The 20,029-nt window shown below is 37.4% G+C and overlaps 3 protein-coding genes across 5 annotated transcripts; all 3 read right to left on the reverse strand.

The window, feature by feature from the left end:
- Positions 1-489: 489 nt before the first annotated feature.
- On the reverse strand, positions 490-3,895 carry tysnd1 (trypsin domain containing 1). Its single transcript, XM_034682430.1, has 4 exons — positions 2,534-3,895; positions 1,578-1,708; positions 1,256-1,441; positions 490-1,056 (listed from the first exon to the last, which is right to left on the reverse strand). Exons 1-4 carry the CDS (start codon positions 3,613-3,615, stop codon positions 854-856), a joined length of 1,602 nt encoding a protein of 533 aa, XP_034538321.1. The 5' UTR covers positions 3,616-3,895; the 3' UTR covers positions 490-853.
- Positions 3,896-5,550: 1,655 nt separating this feature from the next.
- sar1ab (secretion associated, Ras related GTPase 1Ab) lies at positions 5,551-10,386 on the reverse strand. 3 transcript variants are annotated; one of them, XM_034681930.1, is made up of 8 exons: positions 10,285-10,329; positions 9,715-9,776; positions 8,873-8,943; positions 8,455-8,574; positions 8,306-8,371; positions 8,121-8,224; positions 7,896-8,027; positions 5,551-6,882 (listed from the first exon to the last, which is right to left on the reverse strand). In XM_034681930.1, the coding sequence occupies exons 3-8, from the start codon at positions 8,928-8,930 to the stop codon at positions 6,766-6,768; spliced, it is 597 nt and encodes a 198-aa protein (XP_034537821.1). In that variant the 5' UTR covers positions 8,931-8,943; positions 9,715-9,776; positions 10,285-10,329; the 3' UTR covers positions 5,551-6,765. The 3 variants fall into 3 exon arrangements, with proteins under 3 accessions (XP_034537821.1, XP_034537820.1, XP_034537819.1); XM_034681929.1 differs by lacking the exon at positions 9,715-9,776 and having other exon boundaries at positions 10,285-10,386; XM_034681928.1 differs by lacking the exons at positions 8,873-8,943; positions 9,715-9,776 and having other exon boundaries at positions 10,285-10,370.
- A 1,558-nt stretch (positions 10,387-11,944) lies between these two features.
- On the reverse strand, positions 11,945-18,974 carry ppa1b (inorganic pyrophosphatase 1b). Its single transcript, XM_034681856.1, has 11 exons — positions 18,805-18,974; positions 16,326-16,390; positions 15,863-15,916; positions 15,246-15,365; positions 15,018-15,104; positions 14,775-14,901; positions 14,536-14,663; positions 14,172-14,257; positions 13,974-14,049; positions 13,823-13,862; positions 11,945-12,364 (listed from the first exon to the last, which is right to left on the reverse strand). The coding sequence occupies exons 1-11, from the start codon at positions 18,863-18,865 to the stop codon at positions 12,333-12,335; spliced, it is 876 nt and encodes a 291-aa protein (XP_034537747.1). The 5' UTR covers positions 18,866-18,974; the 3' UTR covers positions 11,945-12,332.
- Positions 18,975-20,029: the final 1,055 nt, after the last annotated feature.

Consider the following 20,029-nt stretch of genomic DNA (forward strand, 5'->3'; position numbering starts at 1 on the left):
CATAATGGAAATTAGTACCAATAATATCCATGTGGATGAATGCTTGAATGTGTTAGCTGTGAGTGGGTTTGCCTGCCAACAGATGTCTGAATACCTGATACCGACAGCAAGTCTTCTGGCTACCCAAGGGGACCAATCATTTCCAGCAACCTGTCAGCCTATTACACTGAATATTCCTCCAGCTTGGTGAAGAAATAAGCCATATGTAACAGGACCAGGTGTAAATCCTAACAGAAGATCCTCACACATGCTTCTAGGGAAAATGTCTCCTTTTTATTGATGCCTTCCCTGCAATCGCTTGGATGTCAGATGTGAAACCTAAGGCCATCCTTTCATCTGATGCTTTGACTTAAAATAGGGAGGACTGATAGGTGATTATTCTTTTATCAAGCCTTCCAGCTACATTGATGTTTCTTTGATGTTTTAGTTTTGATAATGTGAGCAATTTGTGACGACTGTGAACAGAAATGTGCCCCGGGCAGACTGACATATCAGCAAAAAAATCAGTATCATTAGTTTTAATGGCATTATTGTGAATTACACTTCATAAAAAGGAGGAAAACAGTTACAAAGCAACTTTAACTTTCCGTTAACATCAAGTGATCTTATAAATATTTCACTGTGTTTACTGCATGATTCTGAGTGTCAACATTAAGTATTAAAGATTCTGCTTTCTGTTACCTTTACTCCCCTAGCTCTTTATCCTGGTGTTTGTTTCTGTAACAAAGTGAGGTATGAAACATATTACCATATATTAGAAAATAACACTTATCTTTAAAAGGGTATACATAAAATTATCTGACTTGATTTTGCAATAACACCATCCATTATTTGTCTCTATCATATCTCTCTGTTAGAGTTTGCTTGGAGCAGCCTGTAGCCTCCACACTCTTCTGACTTCATTTTCTGTGGTGTCCAGCTCTCTCAGCACATCAACATCTCTTGTCTGGTTAAATTGCTCTAGAAGCTGCTGGAAAACAGTCACCGGGATGCTGAAGTTGAGGTGTGGGTAGGTCACTTTGGCAGCAATGTCCCTAGTGTTGCTGGACACTATACCTGGGAAAACACAAAATAATCATTACTCACATTTTATATAAGTAAAATTTAAAATAGAGCAGTGCAGACAGAATCGTGTGTTGGATAACTGCTGTATCTTTACATGTGGTGCATTGTAACAGCAAAGTCATCCATGGTCATCTTATGCCCCCCACTGATCAAAAGAAGTACATGATTTTGGAGTTGCAAGGTTTCTTACCCAGCAGCTCTCCTGAGCGTCTTCGTATCACAGCGCCCCCGCTGGTCCCAGCTTGTACTGCACAAGTAGTCTGAAGCATGACCGGTTGGTCATTCAATAAAATGGCTTTGGAGAGGATACCACAGGTCAGGGACGGACCGCTTCTCCGACCTAAACCTCCATATCCCACCACAACTACAGGGTCACCTGCAGACAGAGATCAAGCTGAACATTTGTCTTGTAGAGGTTTATTTTGTGAAAAAAAAAAAACAGATCTCTTCTGACCCTGAATGCAATGCAAGAACCAGTTGTACGGTTTCAAATAATTGGACTGAACCCAAACCTGGATTAAAACTCTGAGCCATTTGGGGGATCACAGCCTTCATGATGGAGTCTCTCATCTGCACCAGAGCCAAATCATAGGGGGAGGATGCTTTAGTGGAAAACAGGACGTCTCCCACCATATCATGGACTCTACAAAATAATGAAAAAAAACATATTTTGACTGTCTGTTTAAAATCAGCAAACACTATGATGAGAATGTAATCAAGCCATCAAACACAATGCACTGATATGGATGGTTATTTCACAGATTTGACAAATGACGTGGTGTAGAAAAGCCTGCTGTAGAGGATAAGGGAAATCTATCAACCATAGCACGCATACTGTAAACATGATCCTGTGGTGAGGTCAGATAAATAAGTGAGGGGTAAAATCAAGGTTGCTGCCAACCTTTGAAGGAAAGGAGTTTTATAGGTATGTCTATACATCTGCAAACTATCTTATAGCATTCACAGACAAAATATGGTAATAGCATTATTTTTGCATTATTGTGAGTTTAGAAGAAAGTGCAGCTGTTGGGTGTTTTTAAAGGGTGTGCATGGGATGTAACGGTCACAAGATATTCTTAATGAAACTAAAAAAAGAGTATCAACAAATTTAGTTTGAGTTAAAGGTTAACAGAAATAATTACAAATATTTTGACACATCAATGAAGGAAAAAATGTTGCAAAACTACTAGCAATATTGAATGCTGTATTCAATGAGGTGTTACAGCCAAAGGCCTTAGAAACAGTGTTGCTCGCAGGGACACTAAAATCAAACACAGCCAGCTGTGCTTCTTCTGCTGTAAACAGCCAAAAGGGTATACTGTGTAAATTGTGTATTCATTATGTCTACATGTTTTTGGATCATTATAATGTCTCCCTTTGTGAACAGATAAGAGTGGGGTTGAGGTAAGTGTTAGCACAAGCTCACAGGTCAATCTCAAATAGGTTGAGACAATCAGCGTGCCATCACCTGTCCTTGCGATGAAACTTCAGGTTGACTGTTGACTTCCCGTCAACGACATGTCTGCAGGTCACAACCAGCCGAGAGCTGACGACAACCCCTGAGCCCCAGAACTGTCCACTATCTACAAGGCACACAGTGGGGTATTTCACAGCTTTTGACTCATGGGCTGCAAGAGACATGTGAAGGCCTTCTTCCCCACCGTGGAGCCAAACATCTCGGAGTGGGTCTTGAACGCTCAAGCAGCGGATGAGATTCTTAAAGATCAAGCTGACTGAGCAGACAAGAGTGAGGCCTATCCACTCGTTCGCCTTCCAACCAAATGGAGACACGATGAGTCCAACGAGACGCATGTCATTCATACCTTTCGATACAAACAACCCTCCTCCCTCTGTGCCTGGCAAACATCGGGCATCTGTAAGGATGATAGCGTTGTCCTCTCCTGCAAGGTTGCTGATGATACCTCTGCTGAGAGTGCTGATGAAGAGATCCAAGCAGAGGGAGCCAAAAGGCGAGCCACATGCAACCACAGGGCATCCTTTCTGTAGAGATGAGCTGTTCTGCCAAGGGACAGTACTTGAACTTTGTTTGCTGTGTGCCATATCACTTGCCTTGAGTACAGCAAACCAGCTGAGGAACTGTGCATCTCTGATCAGCTCCTCGTCCTCTTCATCAGCATGGAATCGCCACTGGTCACCCTCTTGGAAAACAGCCTGGAAAGCCTGTCTGAACTCCAGGCAGTTCACCAGCATCAGCAGCTCAGCTGTAACTTCCTGTTGTTGTGTTGTTTTGTTTCTGGAGGGTGACAATGCTTTTCCATGTGCAGACTGGCTGGTGTCCACATATCGTTCTGTAAAATAGCTGACTCGGATTTTGAGTTTGTCACTGAAGCTTTGTGGAGATAGAAACCGGTGGTCTTTGGAGAGAGGGCCTTTGTTGTTAATTAAACGAGAAAACGGGAGTCCGGTGCAGATCACAGTTCCAGTCTGAGGATGGACGATGACTCCGCTGCAGCTTACAGCTTTCTTTACCGAAAACTCCTCAAAAACTTTTACAACACAGCAAGTTCTCTCGACCTCCTCTACCTCCATGTTGTTAGCAATGCAGGTGAACTTTACCCACACGCTGATAACACACTGGAGCAACTTGAGGACACTTACAAATCGTTGAAAAGAAGCTCATTAAAACAGCTATAGACGTGTCGTGAGACAAGAAAACAGTCCTCCATATTGGGCAGACATAACAGACTGACTTATACAATTTAAAGTAATGTCTTTGGGGTTTTATTACTCGCAGTAGTATCCAAAAACATGAGTTGTGGCCATACTTCCTGGTTGAGTCTCACTGGTCTACGAGAGAACGTGCCTGACCAGACCGCTCGATGTGATTGGTCAGAAGGTTACGCTGATAACCAATGAGAAGCAGGAGGCGGGTCAAAGGCTGTAAACGCACGTACCTTTATGCTTTGACCATAGAGCCAGGGGAGCCAAACTCGTTTCAGTTCAGTTCAGTTTTAGTGCAAAAAAGTACAAGTAGATTCTGAAAATGTTCACATTTAATGAACTATCTTTCTACAAGAACAGCTGTTGTATTTTTTGCCATGATGAGTCTCATAGTGGGCAGAATATTTTACTCTTTAAGCCCTGAAACCTGCTGCGAACACACCAAACACACAGGTTACTCATTCACCTGACACACAGTGTAATGTTCACTGCAAAAGAACAGAGATTAGAATTGTTGCATTCTGTTCTGTTCTTACTGTACAGAATGGACGGTTAAAGCAGTTCACCTTCCATCAGAATCAGAATCAGAATCAGCTTTATTGGCCAAATGCTTGAACACACAAGGAATTTGACTTGGTAAGCTGTGCTCTCTTTGTACAAGAATACAAATAAAAATATAATAATAATAATAATAATAATAATAATAATAATAATAATAATAATAATAATAATAATAATAATATCAACTATAAACACAAAAAGGACAACAAGTAGGCATTACTAATATGTACAGGCTAAAATAATATGATAATAGTGCAACATGGCTCTCTAGCCAGCATTCACAGAGACGGTGTAACACTTAAACCGTTCTGGAAACAACACAGGTAGCAACAACAATCATATTGTTACAATAATAATGAAGAAGGTAAAGTTGATTATTCTGGACCCCTCAGCTTCAGCATGAACAGTTTGCTTGCTGGACAGTGTTGTATGCAGGGGTGTAGAGCTAGTGTTAGTAGTTAGTGGATCATCTTATAGTGCTCTAAAAAGTCTTGATGATTCTCAACTGGATTATGCAAACAGCAAGTTAACTATTTTCTCACTTTCTCTCAGAAAAAAAGTCCTGGAAAAAAAGTGCTGTTTAGATGCGCTCCATTGGCGATGATTTTATGCGACCCCCAGAGGACAAATTTGAAATAGTAATTACTTTTATTGAAAAATTGCAGTTAATGTCTTCTCTGTAATTTTTTCACTATGCAAAGTTGTTCCGCGGGCCAGATTGGAACCTCTAGTGGGGCAGTTTTGGCCCGTGGGCCGCATGTTTGACACCCTTGCCATAGACTGTCAGTGCATTTGACATTTAAATAAATGTTAGATGTTTTAGTAAACACACGAAAATAAGCCTAACTGACCAGCTGTAGTCAATTAGGAATTTGCTCAAAATAATGATATGTATAAACTGTAAACGGTGTATTTATTATGTTAATTAGTACATTCTAAAAGAGCAGTATGAACTTGACCCTGATTCAACTCATCTTTTATGTCTCTGTCCAATGCAAATTAGTTTTTCATGGTTATACTCTAAACAATGGATATTAGAGGAGACAGTAGGGTTTAAGTCTAATAATGCATGTCACTTCTGCTAATGAATATTGAGAGCCAGTCCTCACAAGTGGGATAACACCATCCTAAAATTGTATAAATGTTTTAATTCATAATTATGATCATCCATTTTGGTTATATTACTGTGTCTGTTCCCTACTGGTGATGGCAAACCTGCAACAATAAGTCAAAAGATAAACATTTAAAGGATGTCAAAAATATTTATTTTGCTCAAACTGCACACATCATAATAATACGACCAACCTTTTGTAACAGATACATTATTTCAGAGCTCAATGCTTAACATAACACAAGGAAAGCCAATCTTTGTTGCAAAATATAAATAAGAGCTTATATACAAAATAATTCATAACTTTGTTCTAAGAGGTTTTTCTGTGCATCTTTTTTCGTGCACCACCAAAGTACTCTCATAATATGACTGCCTTTGTGAGCAGCCACTAATCACAAAGTACTCAAAGTTATTTCACAGCAATTAACCATCAAGAAAACCGGTGGTATGGCATCCTCACTGTGGAGAAGTTTGTTACATCACTTGACTGTGCTGATGCAGATACTGCGATACTACTGAACACTGCGATTACAACATACTTAACACTGGCTTGTGCTATAAATGAACATTTTCCCAGCAAGATGTTAGTAATGCACTTGTGGTCACATTCATAAAATAGCCCTGAAATGAGTAACTGTTCATTGACTTAAAAAAGATGCTAACAGCAAAACTGTCAGTATGAGTGGATGAAGCTGGCTAATGTGTTAACACTTCTGTCATTAATAAATATGGCACTAAATCTCTGCAGCTTTTTCAAAAAAATTATTCAGAAGTTTGAAAAAAATTATGCTACAATAAGTTACCAATACAGTTGGAAGAAATAAGATAATGCTGTAAAGGTTGTAGTGTTTTAACTGTGCCAGACTTTAAAAAAAAACAAACTTAAATCCTGACAGAGGAACTCCCCGCACAGAATGGGAACCAGACTGACCTTCACTGTAAGTCTACACCAGCAGCTAAAAATAAACCAGGGTCAGAAACTGGTTCACAGCGATGACATGTTCTATATGGCAGACTGAATTCTCCAAAGGGCTTCAAGTAAATGTGGAAACCACACCATGAAGATTACACACTAATCAATCCAAATAATAAAGGCTGATGATTTCACAAGTCTGTCTTTGAGTTGCCATGGTATGATTAATATAATAAAGACATGTCTTTGAATTTATGAAGAACAAAAGCTACATCAACACAACCCTCTACTTGGAAAATATTCCAACTGGCAGTGCTAGATAATCCTAAATACAGCACGTGTTATAAAATATCTCTCAACAGCAGGTAGTTTTGTGTGGAACTTGTCTTTGTGTGCACAGGTAGCACATTCAATCTTGTTAAAATATCATAAGTTAGTCAATATACTGGGAGAGCCAGCGGAAGCCGTCTCCATACCCTTGTCTCTTCAGCACACTGCACATGAAAACCTCCATTGGCCTCAAATTTAACTCCTTCAGTGACACTTTACCCTGAAAAGAAACAAAAACACACATCAGAGAAGAAATCATCTTCATTTAATTCACAATCAAAACACTTACATTTCCCTCAGAGTGGATGAATATGTATGAACAGTATCTGTTTGTTTCTGTGTGTTGTACATCAGAGGATATAGCGCAGTGCAATGTCTGTAGAGCTCAATCACATGACTCACTGTCCTTTTTGTATATTCCTTTCTCTCCCTCTTTTATCATTTGCTTGTTTCTTGCTGAGAAACAGCAGGTGGTTAACAAGATTTACACTAATTAAGAAAATTTGCACAAGACAGGTATTGTGCCAAATGCTTCTCCCAACAGCATATTGCCGCTGCTGTCACAGTATTTCATTCACAGTTATGCATGCCCTTGGCAAGCCAGATTTGTATTAGAAATTCAAGAAACAAACAGTTATCTCAAAGCAACAGTGGGTGCATACAGTTATCTGCTGTGCAGAAAGGTAAGTAGATATGGCCTTGGGACATTTGTTAAGCTCCCTTTTGGTATAATTTTTTGAAAATGCCCTTGAGTGAAGTAGTGAAAGGGGAATATGCTGTACTACTGTAGTGTTACTACTATTCTCCAACAGAGAGTTGGATGGAAACTTGTTGCTTGAATAAAAATAAAGATTTGTTTTGCTTGCCATCCACACACAAACCAGCCCGGACCCCTATACAAAAATATCACTGCATCTAATACAAACATCTAAACATGCACACACATATTAGTCACATATACCATACTTTATTTGATTATTAATCAAAAGATACATTTATTTAATAATTTAAGGAAACCTTATCTGGTCTCTCTTCTCAGGCTCTTCTTATACAAACATGTTTATTACTATAACTGCAGTATTTCATCATCTGTTTGTCTGTCTACTGTCCAACTGATGAGCTTTTTTGTCTTTCATGTCTTGTCATCTCAAAGTAAAAAGTAAAAAATAAGACAAGAAAAAAAAACAAGATAAGAAGTATTCATAAGTAATGACTAACAACAGTAATCATTACCTTTCCCGTTGTATGTCCATGAAGACCAAACATTCCTCTGAGCGCATCTTCACTGATGGCCTCAGGACGGTCTATCTTATTTCCAAGGATGAGAACGGGGACGTTTGAGATTGTTTCATCTGTTAACAGGGCCTGCAGACAGGAATCATTACAATGAGTATAACATGCTATTATTAAAATCTACAACTTGATGTTGATATACAAGTACAAATTTAATGAACTTACATCTAGCTCCACTTTAGCCTCCACAAGTCGCTCGTGATCAGCACAATCCACCATGTAGACAATCCCATTAATGGCTGGGAGATAATTCTTCCAAATCCTTCTTGCTGTAAGAAACACACAATTTTACTATTTCTTAACAAGCTGTGGCTGCAAGAGCGTCAAATTATATGTTTTGGCATCCCAACCTTGTGTGTGACCCCCAAGGTCAAATGTCGTAAAGGTCATCCCTGCTATGGTCAGCTCCTCAGATGCTGAGGATAGAGAAAAGAAGCACTTTAGATAAGAGCACATCTGTGATTGCTGAGAAGACAATAAAAAAAATTAGGGAATGTACTTGGATGTAGCGTTGGCACGTGCTGTCCTAGCCTGTCATCTCGGAGCATATGCAAGAGTGTTGTCTTTCCAGCATTGTCCAGACCAAGGAACACTAACTTGCCGGTCTTCTTGTACAACCCTAAAGATATGCAGAGAATCAGCAGATGTGAATTTATTATACACTTCAATTAAACTTCTAGAACTTTTCTTATTCGGGTCTTTGAGGGGATGATGATGAGCAGAAGAACAGTCCATGCAGTTTGTGAGATACAGATGTTTTTATTTGGTATTTCAAATTACATACTTTTGCTCAAAATTGAGGACTGGATTGTTGCTATTATGTTGTTGGTATTACTTGAGAATTGTCAATGAGAAGATAAATGCAATGTATTTTTTTTATGACACAAAGTTGTGAATGTTTTTGTGCAATCTTTTACCCAGTAGCTGCAAGACACTGCTGAAGCCCCGGTAGATCCAGTCGAATATAAAAGACATTTCTCTTGACTACCTGTAAAGCAGATGATTAAAATGATGTTTAATATGGTAGGGTTAGAGGGGTAGGATTAGATAGTAGAGGGGTAGGATTAGATAAGTTTTAACTTCTTCCTACTCCTTTTCGCACATGTAAAGTAAATTGTTTCACTGCTTGCTAATATTGATTTTGTTTCTTTTATATAACTGTTTCTTTTTTTCTTGTATGTTTGTATAACTCTTTCTTTTCTACTTGTATGCTTTTATTTTGTATTTTTACTTTTACATGTTCGAAATAAATAAAAAAATATGCCACATAAAAGACAAACACAAAGTACACTTTAGGCATTTCTCATTGACAAGTTAATGTTAAATTGGTGTCAGACACTTGCCTATCTAGACTGCTCTCTCATCATAAGCACGTCTTATATAAAAGCATCAAAGCACATTTTTTAAATCTATAGAAAATATCATGCATCAATCAATCAATCTTTATTATGTACTGTTCACAAGGACATGGTTGTATATTACAGAATCTTGCACTGAAGCTCATTGTTAATGATAATTCCTGACCCTGGATTACTCTGCTGGTATGTGTAAGCTGTGTATAATCACACAGGCTTTAAAGTGTGAAAGAAAAAGGTAGGTAAACTAAGCAACAAATAGGCTTCAGATGTCTCCCCGAGTCACACTGATCTTCCTCTGACTATTTTTATGACAGGTTGTGGCAAGGACACTTGATCTAGGCAGTTACCCCCTTCCTCCCTCTCTTCTTCCCTCTCTCTCTCACACCAGCACACACACACACCTGTCACTCTATGTGGGACTTGATGTGCTTGTCCCAGTGAGGCTTTCAATGGACCAAGGCTTCTGGAAGTTACACAATTGTTGCTTACTTTATTTATCAGGGTAAATCTGTAAACATCAAACTCTATGCAAAAAGAATAGCTTTTACTCTTATGGATGATATGATTTGACACAACAGAAAGTGTGTACCCCTCTAAAAATGTCTTGTCATGTCATAAATGGCAGCAGGTTTTCATGCAAAGCTCTGCTAAAAATATTCCAATATGACACCTAAAACATGGCGGGCAGTTAAATGAATGTCTGCACTCCTAAAAAGAAGACTGATGCTGTGATTTCACCATGACTGGTACAGTTCGGCTTCATAAATGTTGTTATGAGTAACTCCATCCACCTGCCACAGAGTAAACACTCAGACATTCAGTAAACATGAGCGCGCAGACGTTCTAGGTGACTAAACTACACTAGTTACTCTCTATTGTCTGAAAAGTGCTTCAAAAAGTAGGAAACATGTATTCATTAGAAGTGCAAGGATTGTAACAAAGTAAAGTTAATATATGATTGGGAATGTTACCTTGGTCTGGTGGTACAATGAGCTGCCCGGCCGACGAGTTTTGGTCCAAGCCTGGCCCGTCTGCTGACATGAAGCCCGTAAGTTTGACAGTTAACCGGAAATACGTCACCAGAATGGCTTACAAAGTAAGAGGGATACACTTTCTAGTAATGTTTATTTTAACCACTGCTTTTATTCTTTGTAATTAGACTTAAATTCAACGGGTATTACGAGGAAATAAAGAAAATAATAAATTAAATTGCTAAAATTCACAACACAGTTCACCACTTAGGAAGCTTGTGGTAGGCTTATTTATTTTAAGTCTAGCATCTTAAGTTATTTTAATGGTTTAATATTTTAGTCTTTTATTATCTTAGAAATGTTTTTTACTTTCGTGATTTTAATTTACTATTTTGAGTTTTAATATCTTATTCTACCTCCAGAGTTTCCTCATTGAGATATCATGAGAGCGTTTCCTCAGTTCGTTCAGCAACTTCTTTTTTGTTTTATTTATTTATTTTATTTCTATTGTTTTTATTACTATTGTTGCACATTGTGTTCTTACCCTTAGGATTATGGGCTGGGTTTGGGGTCGGGGTTTGGGGGGTGGGATCTTTTTCTTAATTTATTCTATTTTGAAGTTATGTACAGCACTTTGTGTTACAATGGCATTGTATGAAAAGCGCTTTATAAATAAAGTCTGATTGATTGATAGACTGTCTTGTTCCACCCCACCTCTGTCCTTCTTCTGTTTTATTTACCTGTTTTATTTTTACCTTTACTTTATGTAAAGCAACTTTGAGTATTAAGAAAAAGCGCTATATAAATCCTAACTATTATTATTATTATTATTATTCGCGATCTCTCTGTAGTAGCTAACATGCTAGCACAACTTAAAAAACTGTTAGAAAGTCATATATATTTTTGACCGTATCCGAAAATAATGTTTTTTTAGTAATGTTTCTTTTGAATTTAATTTCCCCAAACTGTAACTTTTGTTATCAAAGCTGCTGTTGGTAGGAATGGTGTCAAAATCGTTACTTTTTCTCTGCTGGGTTTGGAGAAAAGGTCATAATACCCATCAGTACTCAACTGTAAGTGGAGTAATTTGAGACTATTGTGAAATCTCTGCGTTTTCCAATACCTTTGTATCAAGCAGTTATTATTCCCCTCGTTCCCGTTTTGACAGACCAATCATAGCTAATTTCCAATCCTCTGTCCTGATTGGTTCAGGGACGGCCCCTACTACGTCCTCCGATTGGTTACGAGTCCGGCAATATCATGACTGCACCGGCCGATCTGTGTTGGGGGGCTAAGAGGATATCTAGTTGGGCGTGATAGTGTTGACATTTGAAGTCCCTCTCTCTGAAAGCTGTTTACTCTGTGACTACCAACAGCAGCTTTAACTCTTTACCTAATAAAATATGCGATGAAATATGCCATTGACTTTCTTTTCTGATTGTACGTCCTTTTTTTTTAACACTATCAGTATGCACTGCAACAGAAAGGCAGTGTAAGGCACTGGACACTAGGTGGTAGTCCTGTAACAATCCAAACAGAAAGTTATCACAGAAATAAATAAAATATCTCCTTCCCTGACAACTCTCATCAATAGATGAGAGCATTAAACATTTGAGCTTTGGAAGCAACAGAGAAATGTATTTAGAATCAATCAGACAAATGTTATGCAATTCCTTTATTTAACAGTGCTAGGAAGCAGGGGCATATCACACATTGATTACAATCTTACCCAGGGAGCTTTATGAAAGCAGTTCAGCATTTTATACAGGGCATTTCTACTAGTACCTGTACTTAATTTATGAAAGCATATTTCCAACAAGGTCTTTTTTAAATAAGTGACAATTCGTTGGTCTAGACATGAGTATTTGACTTTTCTCTTTCTCTACGGTATCTAATCACCATCTCTTCCTCTACAGGGAACCGGCTGACCAAAACCCAAGCATCCACATCCCATCCCATCATCCTACTTCCTAGAATAAGACCATCTATTTAATGATTCCAATTATTGATGATCCCCTCAGTCTGCGCCAATCCAAACCGCTCCTGGTTTATTTCCTCTCATAGTAGAACCATTTATCAACTGCAAATGGAGAAAAAAAAACACAGTCAGATTCACATCAGGTCGATGAAGTTTAGAATTCTCAATATGTTGACCTTATGTACAGAGGTGGGTAGTAACGAGTTACATTTACTCCGTTACATGTACTTGAGTAGTTTTTTCAAAAAATTGTACTTCTGAGAGTATTTGTTTTGCAGAGTACTTTTTACTCCTACTCAAGTACATTTGTGTTAAAAAATATGTACTTTTACTTCGTTACATTGGGCTGTCCAGTCGCTACTTTTAACGTTCCTTTTTTTCTTCATTTTATATTGTTTTATACTCAGCCGATCTCTCACGCAGCTCCTTCTGATCCAGAGCTATAAATAGCCTCAACACTGAATGAACGGAGAAGTAGCTCCGCCCCCTCCTCCACCTACAGCTGGGGAGAGAGGCTGCGTAATACCTGCGTCCCCTTTGGAGGAACATGTTTACTCTGTACCCAACATCCGGACTCTCTCATAACTTCTAAATGACGAGGAGAAACAGTCACATTATGCGCTGCTTACTCTGTCTGTACGGTGGAAATCTTGAGCTTATAGAACAATTAAATTTTAAAAAGCATGTCATGGTGAGTTATCAGTTAGGTAAGCTAAGGATCATACTGGTTAATATTATATCTTAAAAAACACGTTATAGTTAGTTATCAGTTAGGTAAGCTAAGGATCATACTAGTTAATATTAAATCTTAAAAACATGTCATGGTGAGTTATCAGTTAGGTAAGCTAAGGATCATACTGGTTAACATTAAATCTTAAAAGCATGTTAGAAATGTTGGAAAGTAATCTAAAGTAACTTATAAGAGCAGTAAGGTAGCATGCTAATAAAACAGTCACCTCAGAGAGGTTCTTCAGGACTGAGTTCATGGCCTTTTTAAACACTTCCAAGTTGTTTTAGTATTTTCAAGTGATGTTTTAAGTAAGATGTACTGAAAATAAGTTAAAGGTTAAAAAAGAAAGTTTGGAAGGCATAGATATATTTTTTATTGTAATGTTGGAGTATTAATGTTCTGGAGTTCTGATGACATCTCAGACACAGTTTGAAGTTCTAGCTTGTTTTAAAAAATGAAAGTGGGTACATTAGTTTGTGCACATTGCAGCTTCTCTTTCTTTAATGTTTGAAAGTAAACCATGCCTAACAGCATTCATTTTGGCATTTTCCTATTTATGTCACTTTATTAAAGGCAGTGTGCGCTTCACATTCTAATTAGCATTTCCAATACAGTACAATTTTATATATGATACTACTCACAAGTTACTCACTACTTGAGTAGTTTTTTTTTTAGGTACTTATTTACTCTTACTCAAGTACTTATTTCTATGAGTACTCTTACTTCTACTTGAGTAACATCATTAGAAAGTAACAGTACTTTTACTTGAGTACTGTTTCGGTTTACTCTACCCACCTCTGCTTATGTACAAGAATATCTTAAAACTCTACCTGATAAGGGGATAGGTTCTTCTTTTCCACAAGGACATGTCTAAAAACATAAAGGAACATCAGTTGAGATATTATAATAATGAGGAAAGGGGTCTCAGGGTTGAAATATCAGAATTCTTTGTGTTGAGAAAAAGAATAGACTATATCTTACTTGATCAACAGCAGCTTTAGCCTCGCCTGCAGAGCAGCAGAAAGGGCTGTCACCCTCTGAGACACACGTATTTTTGCTGTATTGCAAGACAAGATAGTCATTTATAGGCAAAAGGCAACAAAGATGTACAATTAAGTGCACAATTTTTCCAGATTGCTTTTTTTTAAGGTGTAGCAGAAGAATAAGAACAGTCTTTACCAGTTCAGCGAACCAGCACTGGCCTGCTGGGAAATGAGGGCCTTCCAGAAGTTGTTCGTGCTCTTGATTACTTCAATGGCAAAGTCCTGAAACAAGAGATATGAACTTAATGGAATCTGTATACTTTGTGTATTTTCATTCGTAAAGTCTAGTTCAAGTTAAGCTTTTACTTTCACTTGCAAGATAGTTTATGCCTGTAAATTGGTGGTCTACATCTTACACATCAGAAGAAAAAAATCTAGCATAAACTGACAACTTTGTACACAGTGGAGACACTTGGACCAAGCAGAAGAAATGCTGATTATCACTTTTAAACTACATGTCAAAGTACATTTTTTAAATGAGTTCAGTGTGTTTTGGAGACCTTGTCTTTGAACTCCTCGTTGAAAGCAAACCGGTTCTCTGGTTTCCCATCAGGCACCTTGTACCTCTTGAACCAGTCGACCGTGGCCTCCAGATAACCAGGTTTCAGGCGACGAACATCATTGATGTCTGATTTTAGATAACAAGAGGGGAACAAGATTAGTAACACAGAAGTATGCCTGCTCTAAAAAGCTCAAACTGAGATAGAATAAAGCCACATTAGTAAATGTAGGTGCTTACTGTTCAAGTCGTTAGCTTCAGAGTCCTCTACATTGATTGCAATCACTTTCCAATCAGTCTCCCCCTCATCGATCATGGCCAGGACCCCCAGCACTTTCACTTTGATTACCTCCCCACGGGAGCACACCTACACAGAGGCATACAAGCTTGCAGTTTAGTTCCTGCTGCCCTCTGCAGTATTACTCCTTCTGCATGATAAATGTTCATGATAAACAATTAAACTGATTTCGGCAAGTGTTGTACCTTACTGCCAATTTCACAGACATCAATGGGATCGTTGTCACCGCAGCAGCCAGTGTCTCCGTCTTTGTGAGCAGGATCCTCCCATGTCTGAAACATCATAAAAGAAAGCATGCCAAGGGAATTAAGTGAAGTTACCAAACATTTGCCTTTGTATACCTAAAGAAAAGCTGCAGGATTGGTTTTACACCGTTAAAATAGTAACAGAGATCTGTCAAACAAATCACGTACCTGAGGTATAGCCCCATAGTTCCATATGTAGCCTTTATGTGGGAAAACATTGGCAACATATCGCAGTTTTTCTTTCTTTACGTCTTGCTTTATTGGGTTCAGGATATCTTTGGTAGCAATCTGGAAATAAATGATAATGTTGTCACTTTAAAGTGCATGATTTGAAAGTATTAAATGTGTTCTACTGAATTTTTGTGTTGTCTTTAGCAAAGGAAATAGCTCAGATTACAATACAATTAAAAAGACCTATATGATCATTGAAAATGTTAAGCTTAAAAAAGGCAAAAATATGTAAATCATGATGTTACATCTCTCAGTTTCTTGTTTGTGCATTGTTCCCGATTGTAGGACATTATGAACAGTGGTTTAATAAAACATGTTCAGACCTGTTTGATAAACTTGTGAAAAAAAAACCCTGCTGTGGTCATGCTAAAGCTGCATCTGAAAGCCATTGTATCTTATTTCATTTATTATTATTTAGGTGTTTAGAGCCCCACAATCCACTTGCAACTATTCTTAAAGGGGCCAACACATGATAACAAAGGTATACAAATTATGTCATTAAAAAATCCCTGGCACAAAAAAACAAAAAAGGAATATTATTTAAGACTTTATACCTCCATCTTTGCGTTTGTCCATTTTGGCACTTCCACTACCATGTGAAAGATGTTCTGTAAGAGACAAGAATCAGTCAGAATGATCTTATACGAACAAATGAAGATGACGGTTTAAAAATATATGATGCTTACATAATGCCTGACATTCTAGCTTAACCCCTTCCACAAAAAGGATTAATTGTTTCATTGAGATACGATAATAGATGTTATTCTGCAGTCACAAGCGATATTGACACAGCACAGAGAGAATACAGAGTAAAGGCCATTGCCCTTTGCAAACAGACTCTGATCTTGCTGTTCTGGAGAGCATTACTTTGGACAGTTAAGTGTGTGTAATTGATAACCTGAAGTTATCTATCAAACTTTGTATCCTCGACAGCCCTGCAGGTGGTATTTGACAAGTAGTCAGAGTTACAGGGTGCTTACACAAATTCACGTATGCAGGTGACACATGCTGTCTTACCTTGCTTTGGTCAGCATACATTGGTATGTCATGGAATGGTGAGATGTACTTTCCTTCAGCATTTTCTGTAAAAAAAAAAAAAAAAAAAGTCAGATTAAACACTGAATGAATATAGCAATAAGATATTTTTTTCAATGCTGTTTTAAATGTCCCACACAGCCACCAGCCAAAGAGCTCTCTGTGTGATTTTTTTTAAATTAAAGCTTTTAATTTGAAGTATTTCAGTCTACAGTTTTTATTATTGTTTTGAACATTTTATGTGTTTTCCCCAAGATTTATTTTTTCTTTTTCAAAATTATTCTGATTTTAATTTATTTGATGGAATCTTACATTTCTCATACTGTATTGTTTGTATATGATTTTAAAGATATTTTATTACATTTGTTCTTGTTTTAGCTAAGTCTTTGATTATTCTATCTATTGCGTTCAATTTTCATGTGAAGCAATTTGTGCTGCATGCTTGTATGCATGAAAGGTGCTATTGGATTGGATAATGTATGTGTTGCGTTTTTCTCTTCATCTGCAAACAACTAGTTGTCCTACAGCAAGGAAAGCAGCATGTAAGGTAGATTGCCAAGAGAGTGCACAGGTTTTTGTTTCAGCTTAATTGGACTTCTAGATTAATCAGTGCAAAAAACCCCAACAACAACTATGTGATTTTATGCCAATAAAACAGATTGCTGACATGGTTCACTGACCAATCCAGGACACTGAACTTGACGGAGCAGAGAGTGCCAGTCCAGCTGCCTGAACCACTAACCATGAACTTGCATTTTGCTTGGAAAAGATTCAAGATTCATTATCCCGGAAGGGCAATTCAGTTTTGAGGAAACAGCTGACGGTCACTACTCATACTCAACCAACAAGTCACATAGGTTTATAGCATGCATCATATAGTTTTATATATACTGAATATCTTGGCACCGGCTTATCTTTACTGACAAGCATTTTAGATATGTTATTAAACAGAATTCCTACCATAAAGTAGAGGAAGTCTGCTAATGTCCACATTGGGCTAGTCCGGGTCTAAGAGAGACTCAACCTCTGCTGGCATTCTTAAGGGACAAATTACACATAGTTTAAGCCTTGCTGTTAAAGAGCCATGTTTTTCATTACATTCTGAGTTTAGTTTTCTGTCCTGTTGAATCAGCATTTTTGTTGTATCCTTAATAATATAGTAATTCTTTCATTCATATATTTGTCAGCCTCTAACTCTGTTTAAACTGTTTGGTGGGCGCCTGTTGCTTCGCTTCTTTTTGGTTAACTCTCCAACAGGCTGATTTGTGATATATATATATATATATATTATTATTTTATTTTATTGAGTTTTTTTTTAAGTTTACTGTGAATATTTTTTATCATCATTATTATTGATATAGTGTTGTTATTATTATTATTATTATTATTATTATCCTAGTTATTACTTATAAAATTATTTATATTTGTTGTTATTATTATTATTATTGTTATTACTTTTTTTTTACTTTTGTGTTAATCATTAAAAGCTTAATATTATTTTTATTGTGTATGTTTGTATTTACTTATTTTAAATTGTGTATTATCTATTTATTATAAATGTATCTTAACTTTCGGACTATGGACAAGGTGTTTTAAAAAATCTTCTTTTGTTTTTTGCCTCTGAGTCTGATGGCTGCATTGTTGTTTTGTGATGTTGGCTGAGTCTAATAAAAACGTTTAAAAAAATGGTTTGGTTATGTGTGTCAGTCTGTTCTGTGAAGCACTTTGCACGATTGCATGAAAAGTGCTCTATAAACCTATTTAAGATGAGCTGGGCTTTATTGCCAAGAGTGTGCAATCAGAGATCTTGAATTCTTGCAATAAATCATGAAGTGAAGGAACAATAAACTATTTCTATGAGCAAGCTACAACAACACATTCATATTTGGAATCTTGAATCAGTAATTTATCCGTAAGGCGAGAGAGTTATGAAACCATGTATCTTGTTTCATTAGTATCAATGGGTTCATTCAAGTCCTACAGACAAAGAGGGCGTAGTTCCAGTCCTCCAACTGCAAGCTTTTATTGCTTTATGCTCGGTGACGTGTCCAAGCACCTTGCAGGATTCCCCGAAATAAGTAACTTCCTTCAACAAAGATCATCCAGGTAAGAAGGTGTTCGGTCCACAATACTACTCGTCAGAAATCGGATCATCCTAGTCGGATCCGTGTTTCCCAGGAAAACCGGCAGAACTGGTTGGCGCAAGTTTGTGATGTTTCCACCCGTGCCATTAAATACAGATAGTACCCATAGTGCCCTGATACGTCGAGATGTGTTAGAAGTAACTCCCAGTCTGGGAACATATGTGTACATAATATTGACGATTTAATGAAACAACCTACCTAGAATGAATGAATAAGTGACACGTGGGAAGTTGTAGCTGGCCTGTCTAGGGGTCGGTGGGGCTTGGGGTTAGCCTATAAGTAGCAAAATAAGACAAAACTTAATTAATTCTACTTACTGAAGAACAGGCGATAGTTCAGGGTGTTCGGGTTCCCCCTCTCTTCCACTGTGAAGCTCATGTTTAGGTGCAGGGCTGTGTTGCTGTCTGGCTTTGGGGTGGAGGATGGCGGCGGAAGAAAACGTCTGTGCTGGGTTAGTGGGTACAGTAGACACTGAGGGCACAGAGCATGCGCACTTGACTGATGCGTTCGGAGGCGGTCGGAATTCTCGAAAATAAAACGGCATTCAAGTTTTAGTGGACGTTGGTGTATCATAGAAAACAAAAGTGAAAGTCAGTTTTGCACATTTATAAGGTGTTGTATTCAGCTTTGAGATACTGTTACGAGTCCACTTAAATGTTTGTCTTCCCTTCACAATTCCTTCTCATTTCAGTTCAGGGGCCAAATACAGCCCAAGTTGATCCAAAGTGGGCCGGGCCATTAAAATCGTAATATAATAACCTATAAATAAAGACAACTCTAAATGTTTCTCTTTGTTTTAGTGCAAAAAAGTACAAGTACATTCTGAAAATGTTCACATTTAACTTTGTAATATTGTCATCCGGATTGATAACAAACTTGTTGAAATGTGAAAATGTAAATAATATATTTAGAAAGATGATGCAAGATTGTGTTCCTGGAGGTATAGTGTATCTTATGTGTGATAACCATTAAAAACATGTGCACACAAATGTTGCCCAGTTTCTTTGTGTAGCCTATAGCACACATACATTCAGCTCAAAGAGTGGAGTAATTATTTATCTTTCTAAAGATGATCCAATGTATTAAAGTGGCGAATACACTGTGCTAATGAACAATTCCATTTTTATTTTTCAAAAAGTGGCATAATACTTCTATGAAAGAGGATTAGGGCCACTGGCAAAGAAAAAAATTAAGGTCCAAAAATGTTATTATTAATATTATTGTTATGAAAAAAAGTCAGAATTCTGAGATTAAAGTCAGAATTATGTGATTAAAGCCAAAATTATGTGATTAAAATCAGAATTCTGAGATTAAAGTCAGAATTCTCAATTTTTTTTCTCAGAATAATAATATGAAATACATATTTGACCCTAATTATTATTATTATTTTTCAGGGGCTCTAATCCTCATCTGTATACCTCAACCTGTTTGAAAAACTCAGGTTTATTTTGCCATTTTCAGCCTATTAAGAAAATATAGAGACAGATGTATCTATTGGCAGTCCATACTTCATTATGATTATGAACCAGTTTGCTTAGATCT

This window comes from Notolabrus celidotus, chromosome 4, assembly GCF_009762535.1.
Source record: "Notolabrus celidotus isolate fNotCel1 chromosome 4, fNotCel1.pri, whole genome shotgun sequence".
NCBI classification, from domain to species: Eukaryota; Metazoa; Chordata; class Actinopteri; order Labriformes; family Labridae; genus Notolabrus; species Notolabrus celidotus.

What these genes read in the sequence shown, in the direction of transcription:
- sar1ab (XM_034681928.1), bottom strand. Translation starts at nt 10,354, where the DNA reads ATGTCAGCAGACGGGCCAGGCTTGGACCAAAACTCGTCGGCCGGGCAG. An exon ending in CATTGTACCACCAGACCAAG is followed by an intron (nt 8,575 to 10,284) that starts GTAACATTCCCA and finishes GCATATCTTTAG; the next exon opens with GGTTGTACAAGAAGACCGGC. An exon ending in CGTGCCAACGCTACATCCAA is followed by an intron (nt 8,372 to 8,454) that starts GTACATTCCCTA and finishes CTCTATCCTCAG; the next exon opens with CATCTGAGGAGCTGACCATA.
- tysnd1 (XM_034682430.1), bottom strand. Translation starts at nt 3,615, where the DNA reads ATGGAGGTAGAGGAGGTCGAGAGAACTTGCTGTGTTGTAAAAGTTTTT. An exon ending in AAGTTTCATCGCAAGGACAG is followed by an intron (nt 1,709 to 2,533) that starts GTGATGGCACGC and finishes ATTATTTTGTAG; the next exon opens with AGTCCATGATATGGTGGGAG. An exon ending in ACGCTCAGGAGAGCTGCTGG is followed by an intron (nt 1,057 to 1,255) that starts GTAAGAAACCTT and finishes GTGTTTTCCCAG; the next exon opens with GTATAGTGTCCAGCAACACT.
- ppa1b (XM_034681856.1), bottom strand. Translation starts at nt 18,865, where the DNA reads ATGAGCTTCACAGTGGAAGAGAGGGGGAACCCGAACACCCTGAACTAT. An exon ending in GAACTATCGCCTGTTCTTCA is followed by an intron (nt 16,391 to 18,804) that starts GTAAGTAGAATT and finishes TTTTTTTTACAG; the next exon opens with AAAATGCTGAAGGAAAGTAC. An exon ending in AGTGCTGGTTCGCTGAACTG is followed by an intron (nt 14,050 to 14,171) that starts GTAAAGACTGTT and finishes CTTGCAATACAG; the next exon opens with CAAAAATACGTGTGTCTCAG.